We start from the raw sequence: 11,650 nt of genomic DNA, 5'->3' as shown, positions 1-11,650 counted from the left end.
AACCCATTCCTGGTTGGAGAAAGTAAGGCCCAGAAAGCAAAACAGACTTGTTCAAGGTCACAGTAGGTCAGAGGCAGAGCAGGGACCAGGACCTGGATCCAGTCCTCCTGATTCCCAGGACAGGCCCCTGCCTACCCAGGAACACTTCTTCCCACATAGGCACTCTGGGTAGTTGTGTGTTCAGCATGTTCTGCCTCATACATGCCTGTGACTGAGTGTGATGGGAGTAACTGTGGGAGCGTGTCTGAATGTGATCACTGGCCTGCATGTCCCCTAGTGCCTGGGACCTGGATGTCCCTGGACTCTCCCACATCCTGGGCCCTTATTGCCCTTAATATCCAAATAAAATAATCTGAACTCTCCTTTTCACACAGTGGGGAGTCCATCACCACCCTGAAATGTCAGGGATTCTGCATAACTCTTATTCCTCTGGACACTTCCTTCCTACTAGAGCCAGTGGCCTCTTTCCTTTTCCTCCTTCCTTTTCTCCAAAGCCCCCTGCCCCGGAACTGTTGTGGGTGCTGCTGTTCTCTATGCTTAGGGTGTGTGAAAGGGTACTGATAGAATACATACTCAGAAATTCAATAAAGTCTCCAGCCTTGCTGCCCTAAATAATCCATCATTTCTACTGGCCATATCATCCCAGGGGCCTTATCTCCCAGTCAAATGCCTCTCTCTGTCTCTCTCTCTCTCTCTCTCTCTGGACCCTTATCCTATTGCCTCATCTTTCAAAGCCAAACTTGCCTGTTCAGTGCCTTAACCTAAACCAAGGGTATCTCTCCTCAAGAGAGACTCTGCTTTCCTCTTCAAAAAACCACTGTAATTCCAGCCATTTTGTTTTATTTAAGTGAAATTCACATAACATAAGCCACTTAAAGTGATTTAAAGTTAAAAATTCAGTGGCAATTAGCCCATTCACAATGTTGTGCAACCACCACCTTTATCTAGCTCCAGAATATTTCCGTTATCCCAGAAGGACACCTTGTACCCATCAGCAGTCACTCCCCATTCCCTCCTCCCCCAACCTTGACAACCACTAATAGATTTGTCTATTCTATTTCATATAAATAGAATTATGTATGACCTTTTGTTGTGACTGGCTTCTTCCACTTAGCATGTTTTTGAGGTTCATCCATGTTGTAACATGTATTAGAATTTTATTCATTTTTATGGCTAATATTCCATTGTATGGATGGACCACATTTTGTTTATCCATTCATCTGATAATGGACATTTGGGTTGTTTCCACCTATTGGCAATTTTGAATAATGCTTCTGTGAACACTGGTGTACAAGTATGTTTGTTTTCAGTTCTCTTGGGTTCATACCTAGGATTGGAATTGCTGGATCATACGTAACTCTATGTTTACCTTTTAAAGAATCATCGAACTGTTTTCCACAGTTGCTGCACCATTTTATATTCCGACCAGAAGTGTACAAGAGTTCAATTTTTTCCACATCTTTCCCAACAAATGTTTTTTTGTCGTTGTTGTTTATAGCTCTCCTGGTAGGTGTGTCAAGCTGGTTTTTACATTACTTTTTGCCCGCACCCCTCTTATAGCACATACTTTTTTTTCTTTTTGTGTGTTGCGTTTGTGGCATGCCAACTCCAATTTTTTGTCTGCAGTGATGTATCTCTGACTTAGCAAGGTTGTGTGCCTTTCCCTTATAAGGGTGTTTAATGTTGGTAAGGTTGTCTGCATTTGACTGAGTGCACCCCCTATGGTTGAGTGCAATTGTGTGACTAAATAATTACGTACTGTAATAGTGACAGGTGGCATGACTATTAAAGGATGTAGGTTTTATATGGTGCTGGATGTGATTGTGTCTGATGTTAGCTGTGTGCCTGACTAGATCATTGTGTTTGTAAATGGTTGTGTGCAGCTGGGTTTCATGTTTTTGTGTCTGAGGCACATTTATGTTTGACAGAGTTATGTGACTGCATTTTCTAGTTTTGTGAGAACATCCAGGAATCCTTGCATGTCTGTTTGATTGTAGCTAAATCATGTCAGTATGAGTGTATGATTGTGTGTGATTGGGTAACTGTGCGTGATGTCAGGTGCCTGTCTGTGTGATTATGAATTCTATATCTGAGAGATTGTGTGACTATAACATTCTATAACCAAACAGTATGTGTTTTCCTGCCTGGGAATTGTGTACCTGTACATGGTCTATGTCATGCACAGACACACAATTATATGTGGGACTACATGGTCTGTGTGGCTGAGGGACAAGGAATTTGTGTCACTATGTAATTGAATATTATGTGTGTACGATTATGAACTATGTGTCTGTGATGTGTGTTCGTGTCGCCCCCATTCTGGGCTCCCAGGGTACCACAGTGAAGGTCCCTGGTGCAGCACCTTGGATCCTGCCCCCATGTAAGGCAGACATCTGGCAGCAGCAAAGCCCAGGGCAAGGGCTGGTGAGGATCTCCTGCAGGCCAGGTACTCCTTGTGGTCTGACCTAATGGTACCTTCCCACCCAGCTGAGTGGGTCGACTCTCCCTCCCCAGCCCTCATCGCACTGGAGCAACTGCAGTGGCACCAGCCTCAACCTCCACACAGCCTCCCTCCCTGCAGCACCTACCAGAGTGGAGGGCCCATGGTAGACAGTGGCAGCTGATTAGCAGAGGCTGTTCCTGCCACTGGGCTCAGACCCTGAGAGTTCACAACCCAGGCAATTTCAAGCCAAGCTAACATGAAGCCCCATTCCCCAGCGCCACCACTTGCTAGGGACAGAGCTTTGGCTGTTCTGGGCCTCCACCTGATAGCGGCCTCAGTGTCTGGGGTGTCTGATAATGCTTGGCCTGGCAGGGAGTTTGTGCCAAGTCCCGCCATCAGCATCGTTGCTTCTGTTTCTTGGGGAGGGGGTGGGCTGCAGGGCCTCAGCCAGGAGAGGGGTTCTTGAAGCCCCTTCCCAGAATCCCCATTCTGTCACCCCTCTTCCAGGAAGGTAACCAAGAGCAGGCTCCCAAGTCTCTCCTTCTTTGAGGATGCAGTGCCTCATTTTATCTAATACCTGAACCCCCAAACCTCTGAACCCCCAGCCCCCGAACATCTAACTGGGCTTTAGACACAGGGTCGGTCTTTAAAGCTCTGCCTCAAACAGGCCAAGGCAAGGTCTGTTCCCCAGAAACAGTGACCCCCCCACCCCCGTCTTTCCTGACCCTTATCAGAGGCTGTAGCCAATCAGCTGAAGGCAGAGAGGAGCCCTCCAAGGGGCCATTGGAGCCTCAGAGCCCACGAGGCCACTGAGGGAGAGGAGGCCTGAGGCCCAGGGTGGGCACCAGCCAGCCATGGCCGCAGCTGAGACCACTCTGCCTTCCATCGGTACACTGACCACCCTAGGCTCCTTCCCAGACACACAGGAAGACTTCTTAAAGGTGAGGCCACAGGGTCTAGGTGGCTGGCTGGGCTCCCAGGCAGTGGTCACATCTTGCCCTGGAATCCAAAGACCTGGCCAGGGCTGGGGGTCCTCTGCACAGTCTAGGGGTCTACACGTGTTCTAAGGGCTTATTTTTGTCTTAGAAAACTGAGGCTTGTAGCTGAACACCCTGGGGGGCTAGGCTCAGTGAGACAACCCCAGGTATCAGGAAAAGAGCAAAGGTGACTAGGGGACATCCAGGAATTAATCTTGAGAATTAATCTTCTTTGGGGACTGGGAAGGAATGGGAGGAAACTGAGGCAAGGCTGCCAGTACGTCCCCCTCCCCAACCCCTGGTCCTTCATTCTTAGCTCTGCCAACCCCTTCCCCCATGCCTGAGTGTGGCTCCAGATAATGTTAAGTCTTATCTCCTGTCACCAGCCAGACTCGATCCAACCTCTGTTCCTGAAGCTTGGGGGAACCAGGGCAGTGAGAGGGAGTAGGACAGACTTCACAGACAGGCAAACAAGACCCCTTTCCAGAGCTTCTGGGCAGCCTGCTCCCATCAGGGCAACAGGCCGCCTCTGTCTTCGGGCAGGGTGGTCTGGTAACCACTGAAGCCTCACGCTACCGGCTCCCTCCCGCAGTGGTGGCGTCCTGAGGAGGTGCAGGACTTGGGTCCGGGTCCCCCAGACCCCAACACGCCGCCCCTCCATGTGAGGCCAGGGTTGGAAAACGCGCATGGGGAGGAGGAAGACGAGGAAAGGGACACGGCCACCGCCTGGGATCTGGATCTCTTCCTCACCAACCTGCCGTGCTCAGAGCCGGGCGGCGCGCCCCAGACCTGCGCCCTGGCGCCCGTCGAGGGTCCCGGGGTGCTATTCTCGCCACCGCCCGAGACTCTGGGGGCGTACGCGAGTGGCCCGGGACTGGTGCCTGGGCTCTTGGGTCCCGAGGAGCAAGCGGGCTGGGCGCGCCCGACCTCCCGAGCTCCGGCCTCTGACACCTTCGTGAGCCCAGCCCTGGTCCCGGGCCCCGAGCCCAAGGTGCTGCCGCTGCAGCCGGTGTATCCAGGGCCGGGCGCGGGCTCCTCCGGCAGCTACTTTCCACGGACCGGGCTTTCAGTGCCTGCAGCGCCGGGCACCCCCTATGGGCTACTGTCCGGGTACCCCGCGCTGTACCCGGCGTCACAGTACCAAGGGCATTTCCAGCTCTTCCGCGGGCTCCCGGCACCCGCGCCTGGCCCCGCCGCGCCCCCCTCCTTCCTGAGCTGTTTGGGACCCGGAACGGCGGGTGCGGGACTCGGGGGAACTGCAGGAGACCCAGGAGGAACCACTGAGGCCGCGCCAACCAGGCGCAGCCGGCGCTCGTGGGCGCGCAAGAGGCAGGCAGCGCACACGTGCACGCACCCGGGCTGCGGCAAGAGCTACACCAAGAGCTCCCACCTGAAGGCGCATCTACGCACACACACGGGTGAGGCGCAGGGACATGGGGGCGGGACTGGAGGCGGGGCCTCTGGAACAGGGTGTGGCCCGGGAGCACAAAACCGAGAACAAGGGGGAGGGGCTAGAAGCGAAGATCCGACCCAGAGGGCGGAACCATAGCGTTAAAGGCGGGGCTAAAGCAGAGCCCTAGAGCAAGGGATGGGACAGAGGAAACTAAGAACGAGCCTGACCCCTCCCGAGTAAAGAAAGCTAGAGAACAGGCAACGGTGTGGGAGGCGAGTGGGGGCAGAAAAAGGACCCGGAAAACCTGAGGAGCGTTTCAGGGAACTGACGGGTAAGACCTGGCAAGCGGCGAGGAGGAGGGGCTAGAGGAGACTGCGGGGAGGGGCCAAGCTTGGAATGCTGGGGAAGGAGCCAAAGACACTGGGTTCAAGTTTGTGGCAAGCGAGGAGCGGAGTTATGGGTCAGGGAGTATAAGCGGAGATTGTTGGCATGGAGGCAGAGCCAGACTATAGGGGCGTGTCTGGGGCTCAGGAGGGGAAATACAGGGGCAGAGTCAGTTTCAAGTTCCCAGATGCAGAGTCAGGTCCAGGAGAGTAAGAGGAAATAGCTGGAAAACAGAGGAGGGTGAGCAAAAAGCTGGATCTCAAGGAGCAGAAGTCAGAGGCGGTGCCGTGGAATAGACACAGGTAGGAGGAAGAGTGAAGCCTATGCATTTTGGGATCCGCATAGATGATGGGGTCAGCTGTACCTACCTGTCAGAGAGGTGGAAGAGCCAGGCGTCGCTGCGGGAGAGAGTAATCACTGCAGATAGGGCCTGGGACACCAGGTGGATTTCGGGGCTCAAGGGTCAAGGCCAAGGGTCAAGGATAGGGCAGCAGCCTGGAGGGTCCCCTGGTGCAAGGAAGGAGCCGGACTACAGGGCGCAGGGCCAAAGAACGAGGGTGGGACGACTTTAGGACGCAGGGGCAGGGTACCTGTGCACAGGAAGTGGGGCCAGTGGTGTAAAGGATGTGATTTGGGTCCAGAAAATGAGAACAGGCGTGGGGCCTGATGCAGGTACAGAAGAAGGGTCGGGGTCGCAGAGGGCTGAACCTGAGTACACTTCCCTGAGAGTAAGTGGCTTCTTAAACTTCGCACCCTAGACGCCTCACTTGCCTCACTCTAGTCCTGTCCAAGGCTGAGCAAAGGAGTGCGGCCAGATGCAGGGGCAGACCCGGGGGCGGGATGAGGCGAACAATGGCGCTCACAGCTTCCTCGCCTTCCAGGGGAGAAGCCATACGCCTGCACGTGGGACGGCTGCGGCTGGCGGTTCGCGCGCTCGGACGAGCTGACCCGGCACTACCGAAAACACACCGGACAGCGCCCCTTCCGCTGCCAGCTCTGCCCGCGTGCTTTTTCGCGCTCGGATCACCTAGCCTTGCACATGAAGCGTCACCTTTGAACCAACTGCCCCCGCCACTTACCCCCAGCACTTGGACTTTCACGGGGACTGGGGATGGAACAAGAGTGGGTCTATGCTGGGTGGTTTTCCCTTGAAAGGACCCTCGCCCAAACTCGCGGCCCCACAGATTCACCGAAAGATCAAGGCTTGGCCCATAGACAGACCTGGGGGAGCATCCAACGGAAGCTCCCACATGTCCTTAGCCATAGTGGGCCACACAGAGACTTCCTACCATCACTCAGACCCAGGGAGACAGACTTCCAAATAAATGAGCTCAGATGGACATTCAGACACTTCGGACTGAGAGAGACCCTCAGAAAGCTGGACCCTCAGACCAGCTCACAGGGGGCCCTGACAGCAGTAGGGGTTGTGGGGTGAGGCTTCTCAGAGACCCTGGGTCAAGAAGGGGTCTTCACACTGTGACTTCTGAAGCTCCACATTGTGGCAATCTGCTGTGAATGGTTATGGGTCCTGTAAAAACGCCCCTCCTAGATAAAGCTTCAGCGTTGGCCTGACTGTGAGTTTTGGGTGCTGGAAGATGGGAGGAAGCTCTACCTCCAGAGGTGATGATGGGGGGCCACACACACCTTCACAGCCTACCTCCTTAGCCTCAGAGACCCCTTCTCGGGTACTGCAAACCTTGCCGCGCCTTCTCCTAACCCGAGATCAGGCTACATCATCTGTCTCCTGCCTTGAACCTCGGGGACGTTCACAGGGACAGTCTTCCCTCCATCTAAGAGCCCTCAGCCGGACCCCGGAGCCCCAGCACCCTTCACCTTACCATGATCCAAAGTGACCACTTGGCTAGTTCAGGGAAGCCCCAGGAAAACATGCAGAATGAAAAGGGAGAGGACTAGGAGCACAAACTCCCCTTAAGAGAGCAAAGTCACAAGAATTGGAACTCAGGATCTATGGCAGGAAAGGAAAAAAAAAGCAAGTTGCATTTGACCCATAAACCGAGAGAGAATGGGTCCGGTGAAAGAGTGAATTAGGATTAGCAGGATTGAACAAGACAAGAGGAGGAGCCTAGAGGAGGGACTTGATCTGTGATTAGCCATGGGCGGGAGGCGAAACACCGGAATCGCCTTGCTATAAAAAGGCGTGGTCTGGTACGAGCCAGAGAGTGGACTCTACCAAAGAGTTTTCCGGGTCGAGTCCTCCGGAAGCAGGACTGGAGGGAGCGGGGCCTGCAGAGGGTGACGGCTCGAAAGGAAGCCCCGCCCCCGGATGGTCTGGGACCGCCTTTTCAAATCTCTACTTTTCATACGGGGGGACGGAGTTTCCATGCTCGAGCTGTCGTGCCTCGGGTTCTCGGCTGAGTTTGGGGAAATGAAAGTTACAAGGGGCCAGGCCTGACCCAGCATGTGATCCGGAGCCTCACGGTCTCAAAACAGATTCCTCGACCTCAGCCCCATGGCGGCGCTGAGCGCTCTGCTCCTGGCCGCGCTGCTGTGGGTCCCTGCAGGCACCTTGACCTGCTACGGAGACTCTGGGCAGCCTGTGGACTGGTGAGTGCGCGGGCGCCGACCACACCCCTGGGGCCAGACTGGGGATTGCTTTGCTCCTGGGTGAAGCCCGAGGCTCTTTCTCTTCCCCTTCCTTCATTTCTGTCACTCCCCAATCGCCAGGTTTGTGGTCTACAAGCTGCCGGCTCACAGCGGGCCCGGGGTTGCAGCGCAGAAGGGGCTGCAGTACAAGTACTTGGACGAGGGCTCCGGGGGCTGGCGAGAGGGCGTGGGGACAATCGACAGTTTGATGGGAGCCGTGGGCCGCAGCCTGCTGCCGCTGTACAGAAACACCAGCCAGGTGAAAGGATGCCGGGCAGAGCCTGGGGTGGGACTCTAGGGAGGGCGTGGCCTGCAGGGGAAACTTCACGTCTTATCGTCCATCTCCCCCAGCTCGCCTTCCTACTCTACAATGACCAGCCGCCTAATTACAATGGGACTCAGGACTCTTCCAGCCGGGGGCACACCAAGGGTGAGGCCCAGATTGGGGTTTGTGGAAGGGCTCTGGTTTCCTTCCACAGTTTCCTCAGCTAACCCCTGACCTGTGGGAGGGGGTACTACTCTGTCAAGCCCTGGGATCTGCTTCCTCATTTTATATTAACGTCCTTTCTCCAAACTATGAGTGGTTTGCTTCCAAAAGTGTCCAGTGGTGGTCTCAACACTGCCCACACCCTCTCCAGACTCCCTGCAAACCGAGTGTGTTCCTGGTTGCACATGTGCTTGTTGGGATGCTTTGAGCCCTTGATCCCTGTCTTCTGGTTCAGGCGTGCTGCTCTTTGACCAGGAAGCGGGCTTCTGGCTGATCCATAGCGTTCCCGGCTTCCCACCTACTTCCTCTGCTGGATACAGCTGGCCTTCTTCTGCCCAAACCTATGGGCAGACACTGCTCTGCGTGTCTTTTCCCTTCAAACAATTCTCGAACATTGGTGAGTGGGAACTGAGAGGCAGGGTGAGTTCCTGATTCTCAGGCCAGTATGTAAAACAGTCTCATTTTCTCCTCCCCTTGCCCTCCAGGCAGACAGCTGAGATACACCTACCCCCAAGTGTATGACTACAAGCTGGAAGGGACCTTTGCCCAGATATTCCCTGACCTGGAGGAGGTGGTCAAGGGCCACCACGTTTACCACAGCCCCTGGAACAGCAGTGTAACACTCACATCAAAGGCAGGGGCCACATTCCAGAGCTTTGCCAAATTTGGAAAGTTTGGAGATGGTGAGCCCTGAGATTGAGGGTTGAAGAACTATTTTTACAGAGGTGGTGTCAGATGTGTCCATGGATGAGGGCAGGTGAGAGATAAGGACAAGGACTCTGGTAGCCAGAAGTACATGAGAGGTAGATAACCAACAGATCTGGGTTCAACTATTGGTTTCTGATTGTGCGGTGCATGATTTAACTGGACTCTCAGTTTACCCATCTGAAAAATGGTACTGATGTCTACCCCAATGTTGATATGAGTTAAGTGATGAATATACAGCATTTAGTAAGGGCTATTAGTCTTAATGTTGTTATTCCCCAGGGTTGCCAGGAATTGACAACTGAGAAAACTGAGCTCAGAGAGGGGCATTGACCCCCTAGCAGGGCCCCTGACCCAGCCCATTCCCTCTTTCCATCCTCTACAGACCTGTACTCTGGCTGGTTGGCGGAGGCCCTTGGCAGCAACCTGCAGGTCCAGTTCTGGCCACGCTCTCGTCACATCCTGCCCTCCAACTGCTCTGGGGTCCAGCATGTGCTGGATGTGACCAAGATAGCCTTCCCTGGGCCAGCCGGGCCCACCTTCAGTAGCACAGATGACCACTCCAAGTGGTGTGTAACCCCAGAAGGTCCCTGGGCCTGTGTGGGTGACATGAATCGGAACTTGGAAGAGGAGAAACGAGGTGGGGGCACACTGTGTGCCCAGCTGCCCACCCTCTGGAAGGCCTTCCAGCCTCTGGTGAATGCCTGGAAGCCCTGTGGGGAGAAGAGCAGGACCTTGTCTCCAGGAAGCCCAGCAGAGAGTCTGAGAGCTAAGGCACAGAAGCCAGTTTGAACTTCAGTTTAAATCCCTATTTACTCGCTTCCTAATTGTGACCTTAATTATGTGCCTTAACCTCTCTGTGATTCATTCTACTCATCTGCAAAATAGGAACCATAACACCTGATTTAGGATTGGTGAGGAATAAAAGGAAACTGATGGATGAGGCTGTTAACCTTTTCTACCGGAGGGCACTGGGATTCAGAACGGGTTGCAGCTCCCTGAGGGTCTGGGGGCAGCTGGGTCATAGGTGAGATACAAAGGGGGACCACAAGGTAGGGTCCACATAAGACTCACCTCTCCTTTCTAGTAACCAGGACAAGTTGCATCGCTAAATAAACACACAGCAAAAGGGCCGAAACCTTGCCTTGCCAGGGGAGGAGGGGCAAGTTCTGGAAAGCTCACGAAGCACAGACACACTTTATTTATATGTGTACATATGTATATAGGAGGCTGTACAGTGCAGGGCCAGTGGCCCCCTCAGCTATGGGCCTGGGGGTGTGGGGCAGGGTGCCCCTTTTTTGGTTGGGCCTACTGGGGGTACAGCTTCAGCAGGGCACCGGGAAGTCAGCCACACCTCAGGCTTGGTGACGGGAACCAGAAGGGAAGCTGGTGGGGCTGGGGACACTGCGCTGCTGGGCGCATTCTTCATTGGGGCTAGAGAAGGGGTCTGAGAGTCTGGGGAGAGCTTGGGGGAAGCCGGCTTGGAACAAGGCCCACTCAGGGTGATCCGCTCCTCCACTACCTCCAGTACCCAGCGATCCTGGCCTCGGGGCGCCTCAGACGCGCAAGACACCAGAGGTATGGAATCCTGCAACCCCTTAGAGTCCGAGGCTGGAGGCTGGAGCACCTCGGCCTTGGGCCCCGGCCGCACGGGCTCTACGACAATGGGCACCGGGGGCGTGCCTGCCTCACCAGAGCTGCTGCGCCGGCCTGTCTCGTGTTCCTGAACAGGACTCAGCGTGGCCTTGGCCACAGCCCTGGCCGCCCCGCCCGCACTATCTTCGGTTTGCACGCTCTGGTGCCGCGTGCCGCTGGCGTCCCGCTCCAGAGTCCGGCCCCCGGGAGTCGTCACTCGGGGAGGAGTGCAGGCCTCCATACCGCCTGGGGACTCCTCCTTACTCGATGCTGCCAGCGGCCTGGGGGTGCCCTCAGGCAGCAGTGGGTCCGCGCCCAGGCTCAGGGGCGACTCCTGGCGTCCCAGGCGGCGGACAGCGACCTGTCGAGGCGCGCCAGGTCCCTCGACAGGGGGCGTCTCGCCATCAGACTCGGCGAGGCTATGCAGTGCCAGCTCGCCGTGGAAGTCCTTGCGGAAGTCCGGGTGTCCCACCTCAAGGCTGTGTTTGCGAAGAGCGCCCTTCTTGTCAGCGCCCAGCGAAGCTCCCAACTTCTCCGCCGACTGTACGCGTTTGAGGAGTGGCGAACGCGGGGGCTCAGCACTCTTGGGTCGCGGGCGCACCACCGGCGGCGACGAGTGCAGCTTGGCCGGGAAACTCTGCGTCGTGTGCGAGCTGCCCACCGTGTGGCCAGGCAGCGGCGGTGGCGATGCCTGCGTTGGGGATGGCGTGTGCGCCAGCGGCGACAGTGGAATGTTGCCGGCCGACTTGCAGCGTGCAGAGCGGTACTGGCGGTGCAACTTTGGCGACAGGCCGTGCAGCGTGCTGGGCCGGATGTGGTGTGATGCCGACGATGCCGGCGAATTGGGCGTGCTCGAAGCCGGAGAGCTGCTCTGGGATGAGGCCCCTGCAAGTGGGCAAGAAAGGGTATTGAGTGTGGCAGGCACCCGCGCTCGACCTTCCGGAGGCGGAGGCGCAAAGCATACCTAGGTAGGCGGAGTCGGGTGTGGAACGGTAGCTGTGGGTGGGCGAGCGTGCGGGCAG

At 55.8% G+C, this 11,650-nt stretch overlaps 3 protein-coding genes across 5 annotated transcripts in view; 2 read left to right on the top strand and 1 right to left on the bottom strand.

The window, feature by feature from the left end:
• Window positions 1-3,262: 3,262 nt before the first annotated feature.
• On the top strand, window positions 3,263-6,775 carry KLF1 (Kruppel like factor 1). 3 transcript variants are annotated; one of them, XM_006918738.3, is made up of 3 exons: window positions 3,263-3,384; window positions 4,013-4,838; window positions 6,079-6,775. In XM_006918738.3, exons 1-3 carry the CDS (start codon window positions 3,298-3,300, stop codon window positions 6,252-6,254), a joined length of 1,089 nt encoding a protein of 362 aa, XP_006918800.1. In that variant the 5' UTR covers window positions 3,263-3,297; the 3' UTR covers window positions 6,255-6,775. The 3 variants fall into 3 exon arrangements, 1 of the variants encoding a protein (XP_006918800.1); XR_003048408.1 differs by lacking the exons at window positions 3,263-3,384; window positions 4,013-4,838 and adding an exon at window positions 4,929-5,144 and having other exon boundaries at window positions 6,079-6,217; XR_003048407.1 differs by lacking the exons at window positions 3,263-3,384; window positions 4,013-4,838 and adding an exon at window positions 5,158-5,499 and having other exon boundaries at window positions 6,079-6,214.
• Window positions 6,776-7,500: 725 nt separating this feature from the next.
• Window positions 7,501-9,933, top strand: DNASE2 (deoxyribonuclease 2, lysosomal). The gene is made up of 6 exons (XM_006918737.3): window positions 7,501-7,762; window positions 7,883-8,060; window positions 8,153-8,231; window positions 8,524-8,685; window positions 8,774-8,971; window positions 9,379-9,933. Exons 1-6 carry the CDS (start codon window positions 7,668-7,670, stop codon window positions 9,783-9,785), a joined length of 1,119 nt encoding a protein of 372 aa, XP_006918799.1. The 5' UTR covers window positions 7,501-7,667; the 3' UTR covers window positions 9,786-9,933.
• A 112-nt stretch (window positions 9,934-10,045) lies between these two features.
• Window positions 10,046-11,650, bottom strand: part of MAST1 (microtubule associated serine/threonine kinase 1) — a 21,860-nt gene continuing 20,255 nt past the window's right edge. Inside the window, 2 exon segments of the mRNA XM_025051601.1 lie at window positions 10,046-11,513; window positions 11,593-11,650. The exon segment at window positions 11,593-11,650 is cut by the window's right edge and continues 72 nt beyond it. Of these exon segments, the coding sequence (XP_024907369.1) occupies window positions 10,255-11,513; window positions 11,593-11,650 (1,317 nt within the window). The 3' untranslated portion in view covers window positions 10,046-10,254.

Source organism: Pteropus alecto, unplaced genomic scaffold, assembly GCF_000325575.1.
Source record: "Pteropus alecto unplaced genomic scaffold, ASM32557v1 scaffold388, whole genome shotgun sequence".
NCBI classification, from domain to species: Eukaryota; Metazoa; Chordata; class Mammalia; order Chiroptera; family Pteropodidae; genus Pteropus; species Pteropus alecto.
Note: the sequence above shows the minus strand (reverse complement) of the source record. Positions and strands in the feature narration are given on the sequence as shown.